This window comes from Anser brachyrhynchus, assembly GCF_964034855.1.
Source record: "Anser brachyrhynchus genome assembly, chromosome: 5".
NCBI classification, from domain to species: domain Eukaryota; kingdom Metazoa; phylum Chordata; class Aves; order Anseriformes; family Anatidae; genus Anser; species Anser brachyrhynchus.
Window position 1 is genome coordinate 32016026 of NC_137699.1, and position 19786 is coordinate 32035811.

Genomic DNA, 19786 nt, shown 5'->3' on the forward strand with positions numbered 1-19786 from the left:
AGGTTATATACTGTTTCTGCATCTTACTGGGGCCTTGCTAAGTGGAAAGTTCCTGCTCAGGTAAAAGGGCATTGTTGGCCCATTGGCCAGTGTTGGGCAAAGTCACTCAAACAGCATTCTTCCAGCCATTGTACAGAGAGAAGTATTTTTTCTATTTATTCTACTACAAGATTCAGTTTCCTAGCATAAGAAAATGGGAGGGGAATAGCTGGGTTTAAGAAATCAGGCAGAGGTGGGGCTCTGAGTCAGTTTATAAAATAGTTGCTCACCTGCATTTGAGACATTTAAACTATTGGTGCCTCTGGAAGCTGGGAGATGTGAAGCTGCATTGCCAGAGATAACGCTGGACATGTATGTAACAGCGGCCACAATGGAGCCAGGTGGTGTTTTGTCTCAGGTAAGAAGGGTGCAGAGCAAAACGAGGCGTCTGGGACCTCAGCAGGTTATGCTGCACATCGTGCACGGACGGGACTGCTTTCTTGACCTATTAATGACTGTAAGTGACTCTGCACAGGAATAAGAAAGTCAGTGTTTCAAGAACTCATTATGGAAATTAAAAATGAGAACAAGACATGGAAAGAAAGGGAAAACTGCTTGGGGAGTAAGAGTTTGATTACTAAAGGAGTATTTTGTATATGTTGGGGTTTTCTTCATTTCAGAAATGTGCCGTATGCAACCTTAGAAAAAAGTATTGAGTAGCATAGAGATGCACTTTAAGGTGAAGAATTAATTACAGGGTGTGTTTCTAGAGGCAGGTTTGCTGTTCCTTTAACAGTCAGAGCTAGGAACAGTCGTCCTTGCCGGTGTGTCACACAAAGGGTGGACCTTGCTTGGCTGCTACGCCTCTGCCCAGCCTTGGTGGGGCAAGCACAGCGCAGGCAGCGACACTGGGCACAGCTGGAAGGATCTTTACCTGCTGAGGCCCCGTGGGCAGCACCGACCGTGGGCTCCCCTCCATTGCTCTGCAGTTGTGAATTCCTAATGAGGATTGCTGATAAGAGACAGGATGGTTTTTCCAGGGGTAACGTTGGCCCTTCCTGTTGCAGGAGCTGATCACCCAAACTGGTGCACTAGAAGGAATTATGCGGCTGAATCCTGATGGGGAGCAGTGGACTTTGGCTACAAAGGTACCATAAAGGAGAATTTTAAAAGAAAACCGTAGAAGAGACTTTTCTGCTGGGTGGAGCCTGGGTGAGAAGAGATAGGTTTCAGTGTCTGCTGAACAGTAATTAGGTCTCATAACCCATCCAGCTGCCTCCACAAAACACCATCCAGCTTATCATTTGATCACTTTGCTTACGCAGTCTTGCTTCACGTTCAAGTCCTGCTGTTGTTTTCTATCCTTGGCAAAGGAAAAATTAATCCTGTTTGAATAAGTTTAATAATTTTACAAGGATGGGTTTGATTAGGCTTTCTGCTCCATATGTCTTGCCAAAGCATAAGGACAAATTTACTGCCAGAGTAGGTAGCAATAACTGTAAAATCAAACCACTTGCTCCCACAAAGAGCATGTCACAATCCTGAAGAGGCTTTTTAACACCTGATTTCCTGGATTAATCTTACTTCTGGCCTCTCCAAAAAAAAAAAGAAAAAAGAAAAGAAAAAAAAAATTAATCCCAGCTAGGAAGTTTTCCAGGAGACTTCAGGCATGTTATGTGAAATCTTTCCTCCTAGAAATCATAGGACCAGATGTGCTTAAAGAGATTTTTGAGATTTTTCTCTCTAGTTTACTGCCATTTAATAATAATTAGGAACCGTGTCTAAGGAATAATAGTTATTAGAATAGTAATTAGGAACAGAGCTGAGTTAAGATGCAGAGCAGCGAGTGTTGGGCTTACAGTTTAAGGAACAACCAATCCTTTCTGCTGCCAATGGAATTTCATCCATTCATGATCTATACCTCTGTCATGTCTAAGCCAAGGTTAGCTGGTTATGGCAGGGTATGTCCACGTGCCTGAGCACTTGCCTCAATCTGTTCTCCCTCTCTGCTGCTTTTGCAACAGCACAGGCCACGAGGGTTACTCCAGGGAACCCAGTTCCTGAAACAGAGTTGAGCCCTTCCAGGAGAATGTCTTCTCCAAAGCCAGCCACTGACAACACCTGCCCTTCCTCACTCCTCTTCGTCATTCCAGACTGTGGCCCCTTGCCTGGCATCCCTGGCAGCCCAGCTCCCCTGAGGGGCTCTGTGCTCCCCGCTTTGCAGTGGCAACCCACACTTGCCTGCTTTTCAACAGTTTACAGGCAGCTTTGTAAAGTAGCTTTATATAGCAAAAACAAGGTCAGCAATTCTTATAAAGCTGCAAAGAGAGTAAAGGAAAGTAAAAATTGACTAAGCAGAAAAATACAGATAGTACAGGCCGTATTCTTAAATATCTGCTTTCAGTTTCCTTCACCTTTGCTCTGTCCTCACTGAGCATCAAGGGCTTGCACAGTGCCCTCACCTTTTGGTAATTACTGTACTTTTTGGCTATGTTATGAACCTATTCCACCTGTAGCTCCCTCATTTCTGTACCTTTAGAATTAGGTTTTAGACATGAATGCAAGTGGATGGTTGTATCCAGAGCTGCTGTTTGGATCCTCAGCTGGGGTTTGACATCCTTGATTTGTGCACACAGCCAATGGCAATGCAGCTGAACAGCACCGATGATGTTGTGGCTTTTCCTAGGACTGAATGCTTTGGTTACATGAAGGTTACTTTTACCTTGTTCTTCGCTAACCTACTTGTTAACTGCTCCCAGTATGGACAACATATATTTGTTAGCCCCAGCTGTAGCTGGGGCTAAACATTATGAGAGACACCACATGGGCATATATTCCATCAAGCCTATGAATACTGATACAGTACTAGGAGTACTGTATGTTTAAAGAGCAGGAATATGAGAAAATCATATTCTGTAACCCAGGAGTCCAGATTTGTGTAATAGCTGGATGGGAGCTGATTCCCACAATGATAATTTTATCACTTGCAAAAAGCCCAAAGCAGCTTTTCATTTTCTACCTTTGAAATTCAAAATATCTCCCAAACTGAATCTAAATCATACCACTTTGTGTAGACGGATTTTAGTTAGAAAGCAAAGGAATTCACTGTAATTATTTAAATCTGCATTCTATGCTATAACAGAAGAGAAACCTTTCAGCCTAGTATATGATTTAGATAACAGTAGAAAAACCATTGTGCTGACCATTTCTAAATTACCCAGAAAATTCAAGTAAACTGTTGATGATTTGGGTGTTTGTCTCTTTTAATCATTTCTAACTCCTAAATATGCTATTTACTTTTAGGATTCATTCTAGTCTTTTGTGTGTGATTTTATATTTTTCTTGCAGACACAATCATCTCCATGTTACTTACTGACTGTAAGAGTCATAAGAGCAAGAAATATCCACCAGGCAGATGTCTGTAAGTATTTGTAGTACTCTCTATGGTCCCCCTAACCTTCATGGAGCACGAGCTAGTCCTGCTCCAGGAAAAAGGGCTTTCTAGATTTTTTCTTGGATAGCAAAAGTCCCCTACTGGCATGCTTGTCCCAGCAATGAACACAGCGTGTTGCTCTTCTTTGCATTAGCCCCATTCTGTGCAGAGATGATTGTGTAAGGTCACAGCTGTACCTAGTGCACATATTTCTCTGCATCCCTAAAGAGAACAGGGAAAGCAGCTACTCTAGTCTGTTAGAAGCAAGAAATGCAGCATGATCTCATACGTTTTCCTCTGGAGTATATTCATCAAACAGAATACACAAACTGGTTGGAATAACGGAACACTGAAAGTGGAGTAGTATTATCTCAAAGTTAGCCTGTACTTAAAGCTTCTAAAGGGCAGCTAATCCAAAGTACCACACCCTGATTCCCTGAGTACCAGCTTTTGCAGATTAAACACTGTTAGGTGTTGTTACTATTTGTAGGTCCACTTCTGATGGCCTGCAGCTGAAATGTAATAGAAGGTTATAGGTTTCCTTAAGCAAAAATCAAGAAGCATTTTTTTTTTAAGTTATATCTGACTGAAATAGAAGCACTTTGTTTCCTTAACCCTTCCAGGCACAGGGCGATATGGCTGACCTGAATTACTACTTGGAGGAAAAGCTTGGAAAACTACCCTCTGCTATAAACTCTTCATAGTTTATTTTACCCTCCTTCCTATTCATTTGTCCAAGTGTCCCTCGGCCATGTTGGTTAATGTATTGGGATGTATTTCTCACTTGCTACACAATTCCCATCTGTCATCGTGATATATTATTACAGCTTTGACCTTGCAATTTGTTACTAATTACAACAAATCTGGCACTTGACGCAAGTACCCTACATCTCTAATATCACATCTAATTTCCTTCCAAACCTTCTGACAAAGTCACCATGGTGTTGCTGATTAGCAACTTCTATATGTTAATAAACTGACAATGCAATTTAGCTTCTTTCAAGGCAAGTACTTGTATCTGAAGTCTGCTTTTCTGCATTTCTGCAGTGCTAATATTCAAGAGAAACCTCAGTGTTTATTTGTTCTCTGGATCCCTGCTTCACAGTCCAGCTCACTGGTTCTACCAGAGCTGTCTGTCCCTTTTGCAAGAGCTGAAACTGGCTCCCAGATTTGAAAGATATACAATAAGCAAACTGGCAGTCCATGTGATGGTATGGGGTGCCACAGACTCTTTTTTTTTTTTTTTTTTTATAGTGGGCTAATCTGACTGATGACATAGAAGGAGAAAAACCTTTGGTTTAATGCATTTATTATATTTTAATATCATTTATTAATGAGAATAATCATGTCCCTTTCCATGTCTTTTTTCTCCATCCTTATTACCTAAATCATAACATTTATGTTGGACAAATATGACATCATGTATCACAGTGTCTCTCTTTGAAAGCAAAACTTCATGTTCAAGTCATTTATTCTTCTAGAGCAAATTCTGACTTTAGATGTGCTTGTGTTTTTTAACATACAGTAAGCCAGACTGATTGCTACGTGAGCCTGTGGCTGCCAACTGCTTCAGCTGAGAAATTTCAGACTAAAGCCATCCAGAATTGCAAAGATCCAGTTTGGAATGAAACCTTCTACTTCAGAATCCAGGGTCAGGTCAAGGTACTGAGCTGGGACTTCACTGTTAACTGTGATCTAGGGAACAACTGCCAGGTTTCGTCCTTTTGCAAAGCGGACATATGTAATTTTCCTGTGAGGCAAAGAAATATGCAGAAAAATGTGAGAATAACGCTTACCCTTATGATGTTTTCCATGCCATGAAAGACAAGTGTATCATTTAGCCATGGGTAGAATATAACCTTTGAGATGTCTAATTTCTCCTCATGCCTCCTTGTAGGCAGACTTGCATGGAGTTCATTTCCTCCTTCCTTTCCTTCTCTTTCTTTACTTCCTCTCATTCAACACAGAAACCAAATAAAAAAAGGATCCACTGCTTTAAATGACTCCGGTCACATTTATAATGTGCTTCTCTTCCCAGAATGTGCTGGAGCTGGGGCTGTATGATAAGGATGTAGTTACTCAAGACGATCACCTCTTCACAGTGTATTTCGATATAGCCAAACTTTCCCTGGGAAAACAAGTCTTCATGCACTTCAAGTGTGATTCACAGGTGAGTTCTGAAATAGGATATGGAATTGGTTGACAAAAAAATTTCTTTTGCCTGCTTTACTGTCTGAAATGTTATTTGCAACGTCTTTCTTTTTTCCATCTTGCGTATGGATTTCCCTGTCACATAAAAGGGAGTAGTTTTTCCACTCTGACTTGGGAAAACCTCTTCACTCCTGCATCTGTAGGCACACTGAAGTTTGGTGTGGATGTATTTGACCAAAGAAGCTAACAAACTGTAAATGTCTCTGCAAAATTACCACCTTGTTGAGCCTACCCCCGCTGAGGGTCCTGCAGGAGTGTGTCCACACCAATAACAGTCACATGATGCTTTTGTCATAACTTGTTACTTAACCTACTAATTAGGAAGTTATAGCTCTGTGATTGGAACCGAATGTCGAACCAGACTTGTTGCTAATTACAGGCAGTGGCGTGGGTGTTTAAATAAGGTGTCCAAGTCACGTCACTCAGCTTTGCAACAAGAAATGTTCCTGTGTTCCTCCTGAGTGTTCAGGGAGGTTCTGAAAGTTGTGTTTGAAACTTTGGGGCCAGTGTTGTACAGCCACTTAGGACATGCTGAAAGGGCAGGATGCACTGCATGGTGGCAGGGGATGGCCATCTTATCAGAAGGCTGGGTGTTGGGACCTTGACCCAGTGCAAGCGGCACTTCCACCACCAAAGCTGAGGTGCTGAGAGATTTGAATGTTCACTGCACATCTCTGTGGAGAATCTTCATGTGCTTTCAGTGTTTCCCAGGGAGATCAAAATAACAATAGTTATTAATGAGTACTGAAGTAAAGTCCTGCTGCCTCTCTTAGGTAGGGGTCCCTGCTGGGCACCTTTGTGCACGAAGGGATGTTTTTTGCTGTGAGGAACACCCCATGCCCTGGGTGGAAAGCATGAGGAAGATGGATGCTTTCTCTGTGTGGGATCACTGGTGCTGTGCTCTGCACCAAGCTGATCCACATGCAAGGCATCAGCTGTTGCATCTATATGTGCAACCTTGGATATCAGCACTTCACATCCAGCCAGCCCACATGTTAACCATGGGAGTGGTACTGTCTGATACCAGGAAGGCCAATTAAGTGTTTTGTGAGTCTCTGCTGTTGATTGTTCATCTGCCAGTTGCAATGGGCCTGTTTCTGAACTTGCTTTGGCCAGAGGGTGATCTACCCCCACCTTGCTCAATTCAGTATCTTCACTGAACATCACACTTGTCAGGCAGGCTTCGTTGTCCAGGGACACCAGCAAGTGTCACACTTGAGTAACCAAATATCAGGATTGAGCAACCAGAGGTTAACAGATGAAAAGGTGCATCCCATCTCCCTGTGTGTTCGGCCAGTCTCTCTCCTTTTCCACTTCCCTTTTAGTCTTTTGTACATCTGTCATGCACCATCCAGTTGATCTTATCTACACACATCCAAACTCTGCTTTGCACTTCATTATCTCTAAATGCCTTATTTGAACATTTCTTTCTTTGCAAAATATGAGAGGAGTAGTGCATGGACTTCCACTAGCCCTTGATGGAAATAGAAATATTCTGCTGGTTGTAATCTAGCTCATTATAGTCTAGGTGATTACAGATGCCATATCCAAACCTTTCATTACTGCACTTGCACAGCTACAAGAGTTAGAATTCATGATCTTCAGGCCTTCATAACATTTTTTCCCTATATATAGTGTTATGAAACCACAGAACAGTTGTGGTGGAGTTTAGCTGTCCAGCAGGGAAAAACCACCACACTATATTAAGAACTTTTTGATGCCTTCAATGTAGTAAGTATTCTTGCCCTCTTTGAGCAGATAAGTAACCTACAGCATGATCTTGTTTCTCTGTTGGTCATCCCTTCTGTCCCCACTTATGCTTTCCTCTCTTCAGCGCCGCCTTCTACTGAGGAATTATGCCCTTCTCTCCCACCCACAGAGGAAACCTTAATGTTAGATTTACCTTTGCCCCAGTGCCCTCAACGTATTACCAAAGTGGTTGTCCTCTTCCACAACTGCTTTGCATGCCTCCATTTTCCCTCCTTGCACCAGAAGGGTTTGGCTGCTCACCTCAGCAAACCCTCTTTCTCCCTGCTGGCAGACTTGGTGAGAGACAGCAGCTATAAAGAATCCTGAGGCTCAAGACAGACAGGCCAGAGGTGGTATATGCCCATTTTTTAAATGCTCTGCTAGTCATGAACAATGTATTTGCCTACATTATAAGAATGAGACTTGTATTATGAGAAGTGCCAGTAGACCAGTGCCAAATGCTTTTTCCTTTCTTTATTTTCCAGAGAAAAGAGGAACTAGAGGTGGGATTTGCATTGGATAACATGTGAGTAAACATGAAATGCAACATAATCTGTAGCAAAAGGAAAAAGCAATTCCAAGGCACGGATTAATCTAGCATAATTGCCCGAAGTGCATCATTCCTTGATGATGCTGATGACTAACAAGGTTTCCCATGGAATCTGTGGTATGAGCTGACAAACTGGTGCATGCCAGGTGACCTTCCATGAACTTCAGGCAGGCAGGGAGAGTACCCTAAAATCTTTTCTTTGCCTACTTCAATGAATATTATTTAAGAGCAGAATAGTGGGACTGCTGTTCTGTAATGTGTTCCTTTGAGATTTGTAGGGAGATTTGCCTCTATTCAAAGCATAACAGAACATGGAATAATCAGTGGATTTTTGATCTCAGACAAATTGCAATTCTTCAAAAACAGGATTCAGCAAAACTATCTGCAGGCTCATCTTGGGGCTTAGCGTAAAGTCACCGCACAGTTTGGCCCTGCAGTACCCTTTTTTGTTTGCTCAGCCCCAGGACTGGACTAGCTGGTACAATAACTGTGCATTGACGGCACAGTGAGGAAACTTGTGCCACAAGTCTCCTGGATTTTTTTCTTTCAGATCCAATACACAGCTAAAAATAAGCAAGAAGAAAATGAGAAGAAGGGTGTGGCTCATAAATTAAACTGTAATTATACTGAGTTATTAAAAATGTGTTTTTCTTTCTGTTTCCTAGTTCAGGCCCTCCTGAAACCATCATTACTAATGGAGTACTAGTGGTGAGTGTCATGTTTCGTCATCTTTCTTGTCCTGTTGCCACACTTGTTTCACTTGACTCACAGTCATCAGGCCAACGTACCCTTTGACATAACAAAGCTGGTGCTGAAAGGTGGTGATTTCCCTCATCGTCATCTGCCTCATGGTACATATCCTTACCTTCTCCCTTCTGCAAGCCCTCTTCCTCCACACCACCACTGCCAGCCTTGCCCTGTGTCTGATTTCTCAGAGATTGCTATTCCAGCCAGCATTTGAAATCAAGGTTGTGGTTTAGAAAAATGTTTTATTTGGGACACTGCACTGCCTATGTAGCATTTGTATCATCATCAGTATGAGCTTGGACTGGGAAGCAGAATCTCAAACTGGAAAATTCCCTGTCGGTGAAGTATTTTGTTGCTCATATTTCTTACAGTCTCGCAAAGTCTGCTGCCTGGAAGTTCAGGTGACGGAGAAGAAGAAGAAAAAGGCGAGGAAATCAAGTGAGGTTACTTTTCCATCAGCTGTTTTTAAATCATGACATGCTAATGTTATGAAGGCAAATGGCTTATTGTAAGACTGAAAAAAAAATCAAATCAAAAGATGAGAACAGCCTTGTGTTAGGTGTTGTAAGGATTTGTGTTACTGGTTTTGATAACAAAACTGCTGTGTCTGCTTTTGTGTCACTTCCCTAGAGAAAGAATTCTCCTTCAAGGTGCAAGGCTCATACGAGGGCACCCAAGGCATTAGGCTGGGACCTGATCTAGTCTTCGGTTCCCCCTATCCTGCCAAATTCCACTATGCCAAATACAAGCAGCCAATGCTGGATGTTACGCTGCCAGGGAAGAAACCACCTCCCTCCTACGTATGTTATTACTGGACTTCATAAAGCATAGCAGTGGCATGTAGAATAACATGCACCATAAATAGTAACATTCATTTGCTTCTGTGTAAAGAGAGTAACGTTGCTTTATATTATAAACTTGGATATATTTATATCTTTTCAGCACTCTCGTTTGTGTGGTACAAAATCAGCCTTTCCAAACATGGAACTTCATTCCCTTCCAAGTGGAAAAAGCATGATCTTAGCAGAGGTGAGTGCCTGCTTGTTTGAGGGTTGAGGAGCCTGAGCCTGGAAGTCTGCACCCCCAGTGAACAGTCCCTTGGAGCTCCACCTGCAGGGGTCTATTCCAGCTCTTCCCTGTCCTTGCCAGGGCATCTCCCTACCATTGGGAAGACTGGTCTCACTGCAGGACAGCCTGGTGACTCTGCATGGGACTGGGAGTCCCACCCTCTCAGCACTGGTGTGGGTAATGGGAATCAGGCAAGCAAGGTCTGCAGAGCAGAGGCCTCAGTTTCTACCTGAGGAAACTGGGAGCTCCTGACCCATTTGATCATTTTGAAATGCTCTGGTGATTACCAGGGTATTTTCAGGGATGAAAGCATGCGAAAAACAATGCCACAATTGAGTACTGGTGGGTCTTTGGGTAATAATGCCAGGCTGTGTCTTGTTCTCTTTGAATGGATGTGGGAATACAGAGGATGTTGTTACTCCATCCTGACCTTACTTCATGCTAAATTTGGATAATCTGCTTTTCCTCTTCTCACACGTGTGGGGTACCTGAACTAACGGAGGTAGCAACAGTCTCTTGCTCATGCTGACCGTGCTTTGCAAAGCAGTTTTAGATCCATACTTACAGAAAATCCATTTAGAATCAAAGGAACACAGCTTTTGTAGGGCATAAACTGCAGAAAAGGAGGAATAAATGCTGCTGTATAAAACTAGTGTGGCTGTAACCTGACTGTTTGCCTCTTGATAGCCCAGAAGAAGTAATGTTGGCAGGGGGCTGTAAGGTGTAAATTATCATTACTTTCCTCTGTAAACAGCAGTTGGCCTCAGATCTTACATTCACTACAAAATTTTGGGAACTACTGAACAAAATCCCTGACACATTGCAGTCAATTCATATACCCTGCTGAATTATTCAGAGCACCTGATTTGTATCTGCATCGCTAAGACAGCACAAGATAAAACTCTTTTTGAGGTAGCAGGGAGGAGTGCTGAAGCAGATTATTACACTTACATTGTTTGCATTCTTGCTTTCCAGGATAAAGGATTTGATTTACATGCGAAGACAGAAGACTGGTAAGAGACTTCAGACAGCAGGTTTCTCTGAATTTATCTGTAGGAATGTCTTCCCTTCTTCTTCTTCTTTTTTTTTTTTAAAAAATAACTGCCTGGAAATTTAGCAGTTCCTCTTTCAATTATTATTTCATGTGGCACTGAGTACCTATTTGAGTGTAGGAAAGAATCTTCTTGTAAATGCAGTACTTTGTGAATTTAGTAGATTTATTTGTATTAGAGATTATGAGATTGTCTGGCAGTAATAAAATTCAATATGCTTTTTTCCTGTCTGTGCTCCAGCCCAGACCACCTTGACGTGCGCTTAGGGTTTGACCTCTGCGTGCAGGAGAAAGAGTTTCTGTGCAAAAGGCAGAAGTGTGTTGCTGCTGCTCTGAAGAACGTCCTGCATCTGGAACAGGATTTGCTGGACCATGAGGTCTGTGTGGTGAACATTCAAAACATCTAATGAATGCCTTGCAGTGGGAACACCTAGTTTGATATTGAATATTCATTATATTAGTAGCTTGGGTGGCTCAGAGGCACCAAGGGTCAAAGCTTTTTTTTCTGCATTAGACCTAACCTGGATAAGTTGCAAAATCTGCACTCCCCTCTCTTGATTGCTTCTCACTGCCATGGCAATGAAGGGTCCAAATAATGCAGCTTACTTTGGTTTACTCTGATTTTCTCCTTTGCTATGTCACTGTTCCAGTCCAGGTGTATTGCTTTTTCTTCCAGTGCTGTTTTCCTTGACAATGAGTTACAATTTCTAGCTTAAAATTTACCATCAACCTATGCTTGAAATTTCCCGTCAACCTCTCTTTGGCCTGTGAGATTTCTTTTTAATTCCCGATTTACAACTGATGCTTTCTCTCTTTTGCGACTTTTGTTTTGAATTAATGCATTTTCTTTTGTTTTGTACCAAGCAAGTGTTAAATGCATTAGAGACAAGTGTCAATTATCCGAGTAAAAAATGTAATTATTTTTATTCCTGTCATCCTTTATAAAATAAATCGTATTTTATGTTTCAGTAGAAATCAGTTAGAAGGCTATTTGTAACTGGGTGTTTGTGATGGCATCAGGCTATCCATAACAGGAGGTCTCTGCCGAGGGCAGGGCACGCAGCTCCCAGTCCGGCTGCAGACCGCTGCCTGACACCAGCCCTTTCTGTTCATGTGTTGCTCAGACCCCAGTGGTTGCCATCATGACTACAGGAGGAGGGATGAGATCTTTGACCGCACTGTACGGCAGTCTTCGGGGGCTCAAGAAACTCCACATCCTGGACTGTGCCACATACCTAACTGGCTTGTCTGGTACAACTTGGTAGGTGGGACTGGGCAGCTCCTCATGGCCTTCTTCCTCTAGACACTGATGCACTGAGGTAGGCCAGGGCTGACAGCGGTGGTCCACTTATGATACCTGCTCAGTTACCCTGTTTTTAGTTCTTCCAATGACAGATTAAAATCTTTTCATGGGGGAAAGTCACATAATTTACAACAGCTTGAAAATTAGTGTTTGTCTAAAAACAACTCATGGAAAATTGCTCAAGTCATTTTGACAGAGATACTGATTGTGACTTTTAAAAGAGATAGCAATAATTTCTTGGGGAGCACACAACTACAGAGTGGAAGCCTTTGCTTAAAATAGAACTTAAAAAGATCTTAAAATAGAAGCATGAAATTTAGCTATTAGCTGCTTAATCAAACCTTGTTTGTTTGTTTGTTTTTTCCTCTCCAATGTATATTTCTTCTTCCTAGGACCATGTCAAACTTGTACAGAGATGCTGACTGGTCACAAAAGGATCTCGATAAGCAAATAAGCGAGGCTCGAAAACATATGACAAAATGCAAAATAAGTTCCCTTTCCTTGGAGTATTTGAAGTATTACAAAAAGCAGCTGTGCCAACGGAAAAGAGAGGGCCGCAAAACATCTTTTATAGATCTCTGGGGGCTTGTCCTGGAATCTTTGTTGCATGATGGGGTACAGTATGTCATAAAGCAGAGTTTACATTGGTTTACATTTTTCTGAAAATTAATTTCTAGAGATGATGTTTTCTTATTTGTTCTGAGAAAAGTCATTTGTTACAAAATGGTGCGTATGCAAGCACCCAGATATTTTCAAAACATTTGGTGGCACTCTTTTAGCTATCCATCCATGGTGGAAAACAGCATTCTTGCTTTGATATTTTGAATATCTTTTTCTGAGAGAACTGCAAAATTAACATTTTGAAAAAAAATACCTTAAGATTTGTTGGCGTATTCTTGTAAATATTTTGTTTAGAAATAGCAAAATTACAGACAGTATCTTAATGCCCATGTAAGGTATTAACAAATGGACCTGCAAACTTTTGAAGTATGTGTGAGAAGTCTTACGTACACTTGTAGCATAACACATTAAGTGGCTTTATGCCTTGAGTATTGCTTTCTGCTCTCGAGCATTTCCTTCCACTTTCATCCTAATGGTCATCAAATAATCTGGCACTCCAGGACCTGCAGATATTTCGGTAACAGTGCTCACTCAGGAATTTTGGAAAATACAGAACATCTCAGAATTTAACTCCAGCACATGTAATATATTAGAGGCAGGGCTTTTATTGCCCTACAAGTTTAGATCCGGAGAAAACAGTCTTCTGCTAATTTTTGTCTCAATATAACCGTATCTCTGGAATCACAGAAGGACAACCATAAACTGTCTGATCAGCAACGGGCCATTGATCGTGGTCAGAACCCTTTGCCTATCTATACTGCAGTCAATGTCAAGAACAACTATAGCACTCTGGATTTCAAAGGTAATTACGAGATTTCTGAGAGCCATTTGTCTTTATATTTAAACTGGTCAATCCAGGACAGTCTCTTTAGGTAGACTAAAAAAACCCTTCTCTGTTAAAGACCAGAACCTCATCTGGTATATATTGGCATAACGTCCTTGTGGTTGGGTAGTTTGACCTTCCACACAACAGACTCAAAAATATTCCAAAGACTTTTCATGTGCACTGGTTTTCATTGTCATCATGCTTATAACTCCTTGCTATTTGTCTGAAATATTAGAACGAACTGTAGAAATGATTTTCATTTTTACATCCTTTCATTCCCATGTTGACAACTTTTTTATCCACAGTTAAGGGGCTGTAATCAAACATTGTTTTCTTCTTTGCATTCCTTTTCACAGAATGGGTAGAGTTCACCCCTTATGAGGTAGGATTGCAAAAATATGGAGTTTTTGTTCAGTCTGAGGATTTTGGCAGTGAGTTCTTCATGGGTCGGTTAATGAGGAAGCTCCCTGAATCCAGGATCTGCTTCTTAGAAGGTAAGCTATTGTCTTGAAAACATCTGATTTATTTATTTATTTATTTTAAGTTGTGGGCTATGTAAACTAAGCGGCAAAATAAAGAACAGGTGCATGACAGGAATGTAGTTTCACTGGAGATAATATATATCTCATTATGAATTAATGCTTAGTATAGTGGATTCAGTTTATTGTAAAATAGAAAATTTTGAATGACAGCCTTTTTAAAGCTAGTTTTCAGTAACAATATAGTACTGCTTCCAGTCCAATAATAAAATCCAGGTCCCCGGGAATCCACTGCAAAAGGGTGACCTCCAGAGCAGCTCCAAGCATGTTGCCTCTTGCCTGTTTCACAGGTAGCCAGTAATTTGTGTGCTTCCTATTGTCAGTCTACATGAGTCTTCATGCAGGTTCTTCACTGTATCATGATGTGTTTGAGCATGCTAGGTCACACTTGCTCCAGAGAGCCTTCCTTGGCCACACATTCAGTGGCTCAAATGCAGTCTTCTCTGGCCACTTGACTTTGAGTGAGGGAGAAACTGTGCTGTTTTAGCCTAATGCATACATTTTTCTTAAGTCACATGAATTCATAAAAATGTAACCATCTATTAAAATAAAATATGTCCATACGACAAAACTTGGGTACCAAAATAAAGCTTAAAAAACAACGGACAAGTTAAAATGATGCAGCATTTATTTAAAACAAGCTAAAGAAAAGCATAAACCTTGTGAATTTTATCTCACGATAACAGTTCTGAGATCTATGATGTGAGAATGCTGGAGTTAGAAAACTCTTTTCTTTTACAGGCATATGGAGTAGTTTATTTTCATTGAATGTGTTATACATCTGGAATTTGTCCCATTCATCAGAGGATTTCTGGCACAGGTGGACCCAGGACAAAATGGACAATATAGGTTAGTTATCATACTTCTTCCCTACTGTGCATTTATTGTTAGATTTAATGTTAGATAAACTGTCATACCCATCTGCTATGTGAAACATACACTGTATATTTGGCATTTTTTGACATGTTTCTTCAAAGGTCACTTTGTCTTTCCAAAGGAATCATTTTCAAAGTCTCATATGGTGAAGCATAAAGAAAAAATCTCCAGTCCTGTGTATGTACTCATTGAGGGCTAAACACTGATTTGGCAGAAGAGTAAAATGTTTGGAATTGATGAGATTGATCTGTAGATTATTAATAAAGCAAAAGGATGTTGACTACCTTAAGCAGGAGCTACTGTAATGCAAACAAGTACAACAGTTTTTTGTTTTACAAGTTTATCTTGTCTTTTCTTGTACAAAATTTTGGAAACAGGCTTTTCCAAAGCCTGCCTTCAGTCCTTTCCATGAGGATATCTGGTACAGATTTTTATTGCTGCTTGATGCTGGGTCTTGTTTTCTATCCAAATCTGGACTGTGTAAGGAAATGATATTTGCTGGCAGGAGTAGCATTTCATTTTCTTTTTCTACTTTGTCATTAGTGCTCATCAAGTCTTTTCATCCCAGGCTTTTTAAATAAAGAAAACACTGATTTTTATTCCTTATTTTTGATATTCTGGGGGGTTACCTTGCTCTAGGCAGGTAAAATTTAACTGTCTCTCACTGTGCAGAGGAAGAACCTCTTCTACCACTGAAGCCCCACGAGCTGAAGACTCGCCTGTTCACCCCCGCTGGCCCCCTCAGCAGCATTATCCGTGACGCTCTCACTGACCGCTTCTCTGTTGCCCAGGAGCACAACTTTCTGAAGGGCTTTCAGATGCATAACGACTACCTGGAGAACAAGCATTTCCGCAGATGGAAAGGTGGAGACAGCTGAGAAAAGCAGGGGAGGACCTCTGTGCCTGGGAAGAGAATTAGCAAACAAAAAAAAATGAAAAGACAGATTAGATATTAAACCCATTCTTCATGGCTAGAGACCATGTTTGGGCAGAATCGCTATTAAGTCAGTCATTTGTGGCACACTGGGATGTAGCTTGGTGCAGTTGAGCTCCACCCCAAGAATTTGCCAGCAGCACACATCTCGTGAAGTTGGGACACCAGGATCTGATGGTGGTCCTTGCTTCCTCTGGTTGAAGACATGACACACTTGGTGGTAGGCAAAAGAAACACCTCCATTTGATGTTGCTAATGCAGGTCCAAAGCTGTGGCTGGAGGTGGGAAAGCAGAAGAGAAGGGATATGACAAATCCCCCTTCCCAGAAGGCAGTCACCAGTTAGGGCTCTGCAGTTGTGGTCTAAGAGCAGAAAACAGGTTAACCAGTTTTGACCTACTGCACTTACAATAATATATATATTTCTTTTTAGATACGGTGTTAGACACATTTCCCAACCAGCTGACACAATCAGAAGAATACTTGTCTCTAGTAGATACAGGATTTTTCATCAATACAAGCGTCATGCCGCTTCTAAAACCAGAGAGAAAGGTGGATGTCATCTTGCATTTAAATTACAGTGCAGGATCACAGATACTGGTGAGATAAATTGAAGCAGTCTCTATTTTTTCTTCAACTACTGCATATCTAGAATCTTTTAACACTTAGATGCTTTCTATATTGCTTCTACTGGAAGTCTTAACTGCTAGTACTTTTAGCTTAATTCTGCAGTGTAATACTCCATTTATAGTTTGTACATATTCTCGTTTGTTTTTCTTGTACAAAATGACTGTTTTGTGCTAAGAACTCGGGGAAAACAAATACCTTCTCTCTGCTTTTACAATGCTTTGCCATGGGGGTTTTAGAGCTCTCTCACAGCCAGCATGGAAAATGTCCGCTTTGGTACCGGATGCCAAAGAAATTATGAGCCTATCTTCTTCTTTAAGTCTTGGTATTGCTCTGTTCATTGATCCAGGCTCTGGACCAGACCTGCAAGTACTGTTCAGAACAGGGCATCCTATTTCCCAAGGTGGACTTGAGTGAAGAAGACAGGAAAAACTTGAAGGAATGTTACCTCTTTGAAGGCACTGAGTCTCCAGGAGCACCGATACTGTTATTTTTCCCACTAATTAACGATACCTTCCAAAAATACAAAGCACCAGGTAAGGAATCAAGCATGTTAAAAAAATAGGTTGATGTTACGGTCAGTCTATTAAAGGAGTTTAATACTCCAACTCCTAAACTTCACAGTTGGTTCGTTTCAATAAATCAAACCTCTCTGTTGCTTAAGGTTACTTTTTTTTTTTTTTTTTTAACCCAAGACAGATTTACTGCCTTGGCTGCACTGTTTCAATCCCCAAGCTGGTTAGTTTGCAGTTAGCATTGATATATCTACATGTGCAGAGGCACAGCTCAGAACTGCAGTGTAGACCCAAGTAAGAGCAATAATTACCATTTTTCTGCCATCATCATATGAAGCAGATGATATCCACTTGAGCCAGGGATTGAGCTGTCAGTTTGAAAAAGAGTTATTAAACAAACAAACAAACATTCACACAAGAACAATTTCTATTATGAACTCACTCTGTGATGAGATATCTCCTTTCCCTGCTCTGTGAGCTTGCTTTCTTATGACCAGTGTAATTCCCATCTCTCAGCAGTGATTTGTCACCTCTTTGTCTTAGGTCAGAAGCGCTCTGAGTCAGAGATGGAGGATGGCAAAGTTGATCTCTATGGCCGCTGTTCCCCTTATTCAACATATTCAGTCACATATACTGAGAAGGCATATGACCGTCTGGTTCAGCTGGGTGAATACAACATCCTGAATAATGAGGACCTCATTATGCAGGCCTTGCACACAGCAGTGGAAAGGAAAAGACAGAAGAGGAAATAATGGCAGAAAAGAGATGATGCTTTTGTACTCCTTTGTGACCCCCTGAAAGACTGAGACTCCCTTACAATCAACCAGCAGGCTTCAAGGAATTCCTGCTCAAATGAAGAGGAGACTGAACAGACACTTTATTTCCCAAAGAATTTCACTGCAACAACTCATTGCAATTGAGCTATGTGGAGAACAGTTTGTTACATGGTGCACAATATGGAGAATCAGGAGGAAGCATTTGCGGAGATGATCATGAGCATAGTGCTAGTAGCCTTGAGAAAAAATCCGAAATGCTTAAGTCTAACATGTTCAGGGCAGACCACATTAAAGGCATATTTTATTAACACAACTTGTGCTTTGTGTTTGTGAGGTGGTGGTGAGGCCAGAAACAGCCTGTGGGCCAGGTCTGTGGCACATGGTAGACAAGTGTCTAAAGAGAGGCACATGTCATACAGCATCCTGAGGGCACACATCACCCCTGAGGGTGGCTTTGGACAGAGGCAGAGGAGGCATGGGCTATGAGTACCAGATCAATGAAGAAAGCAAAACAATGTTTGCTGAAGGGTTCTACTGCTTGACCACCAAGCTTCTCTGTGCACTTTCTGCCTGCTTCTTGGCTACGCCCCCCTCCTTCCTGCTCCTGGTGTGAGGGGTGGTAGCATAGCAAGTAGAAGTACAAGTTGAACAGAATAACACTCTGCTGGCTTTAATCCCCATGAAAATGAAAGCAAGTATGTGCAGGCCCCTGAATTTTTCAGCTCTGTCTGCCCTCACTGTTGGCTGGGTCTGTCATGAGCTCAGCAAAGGAGAGAAATAGCCTAATGAGGTGTAAAAATATGCAAACCTAGATCACAGACTCATAGCAATCTGAGACTGCAAGTGTATTTCTGTCCTAACATGCAAATTAACCTACTTTGAATAAGTTATTTGTAGGTAAACCATGCTTTAGGATGAATTAATAACATAAAACACAACAGTACTTCACAGACTGAATGAGTTATGTCTCTCCTGGAGCATCTAACCTCTCAGTTTCTAGAAGACATTTTCTAAAAGAAATTTCCTAGGTCTGTATAGATCTCTTTCATCAAAAGAAGTAATATTGAGAGCCATAATAAAAATAGGACCAATGGGTGACGTTTACAGCATGTAAAAAAATCTCAAAATATTTTTGATTTTTTTTTTGCCTGTTGACATATGAATGTATCTTTTTTTTTGTTATTGTTGTTTATTCTGTGGTATTTTGAGAAGATTAGTTTGGAAGGTAAAAACACAGCTTCTTTACACAGAGCTTTTGATTCTGCCAGACCACCTATTATGAATTATCAGTGACTTTTCAACCAGGCCAATTTTGAATACATAAATATACTAGTGAAAATGTCAATTATGTGTTTAATTGCTTCCCATTCATAACTTAACCATTCATAATCCATCTTTTCTCTTTTGCCACTTATGGCTAATTTTTACTGCACTTAATGCAAAAGTTTGTTGAGTTTCTAAAATTGTAACAGTACAGCAGCTACAATTTGCAGCCTACTAAAAGCATATGGAAAGGTTTTGGTTGTGGGGAGTGCTGCAGATGTGGCCTGGGTGGCTTCCAGCCACATTTCAAGACTCATGTGCAGGATGTTATCTTTACTTTCCAAACAAGTAGATAAAGGCACATGCAGCATGCTTGGCTGAGTTATGTCACTCTGAAGCTTTAAACAGAATCATCAGAACCTGAAAGAGGGAGCAGGACTCATTGTTTCTGTAATGACATGCCAGCCAAGGACAAAAGGGCTCTGTGCAACTCCCTGCTTTAAAACACAGGGGAGAAGGAGTGTCAGAGAGTGGGAGGGAGCCATCAAGTGCTGCCTTGCTCTTCTAAGGGACTTCTCTGGATACAGTCAAGCTTTTATTTCTGTACTTCTGAAAAGCTGGAGCAGCAACAGTGTGGTTTGTCTAGGTAAATGCTCAAAAGACATTTTTGTGGGTTATGAATGGGTTTAAGCTCTCAGCTCTTCTTTGGTTCACCTCTAT

General features: G+C 41.2%; 1 protein-coding gene across 2 annotated transcripts; it reads left to right on the plus strand.

Annotated features, from left to right (window-relative positions):
- Positions 1–243: 243 nt before the first annotated feature.
- Positions 244–18116, plus strand: LOC308196175 (cytosolic phospholipase A2 epsilon-like). Of its 2 annotated transcripts, XM_080594843.1 has the most exons (21): positions 244–397; positions 1047–1127; positions 3328–3400; positions 4938–5074; positions 5451–5582; positions 7858–7898; positions 8588–8630; positions 9041–9107; positions 9300–9469; positions 9612–9698; positions 10713–10750; positions 11030–11165; positions 11913–12049; positions 12484–12706; positions 13400–13514; positions 13895–14032; positions 14819–14926; positions 15626–15817; positions 16319–16485; positions 16862–17048; positions 17571–18116. In XM_080594843.1, the coding sequence occupies exons 1-21, from the start codon at positions 350–352 to the stop codon at positions 17777–17779; spliced, it is 2529 nt and encodes an 842-aa protein (XP_080450969.1). In that variant the 5' UTR covers positions 244–349; the 3' UTR covers positions 17780–18116. The 2 variants fall into 2 exon arrangements, with proteins under 2 accessions (XP_080450969.1, XP_080450970.1); XM_080594844.1 differs by lacking the exon at positions 15626–15817.
- The last annotated feature ends 1670 nt before the right edge of the window (positions 18117–19786 follow it).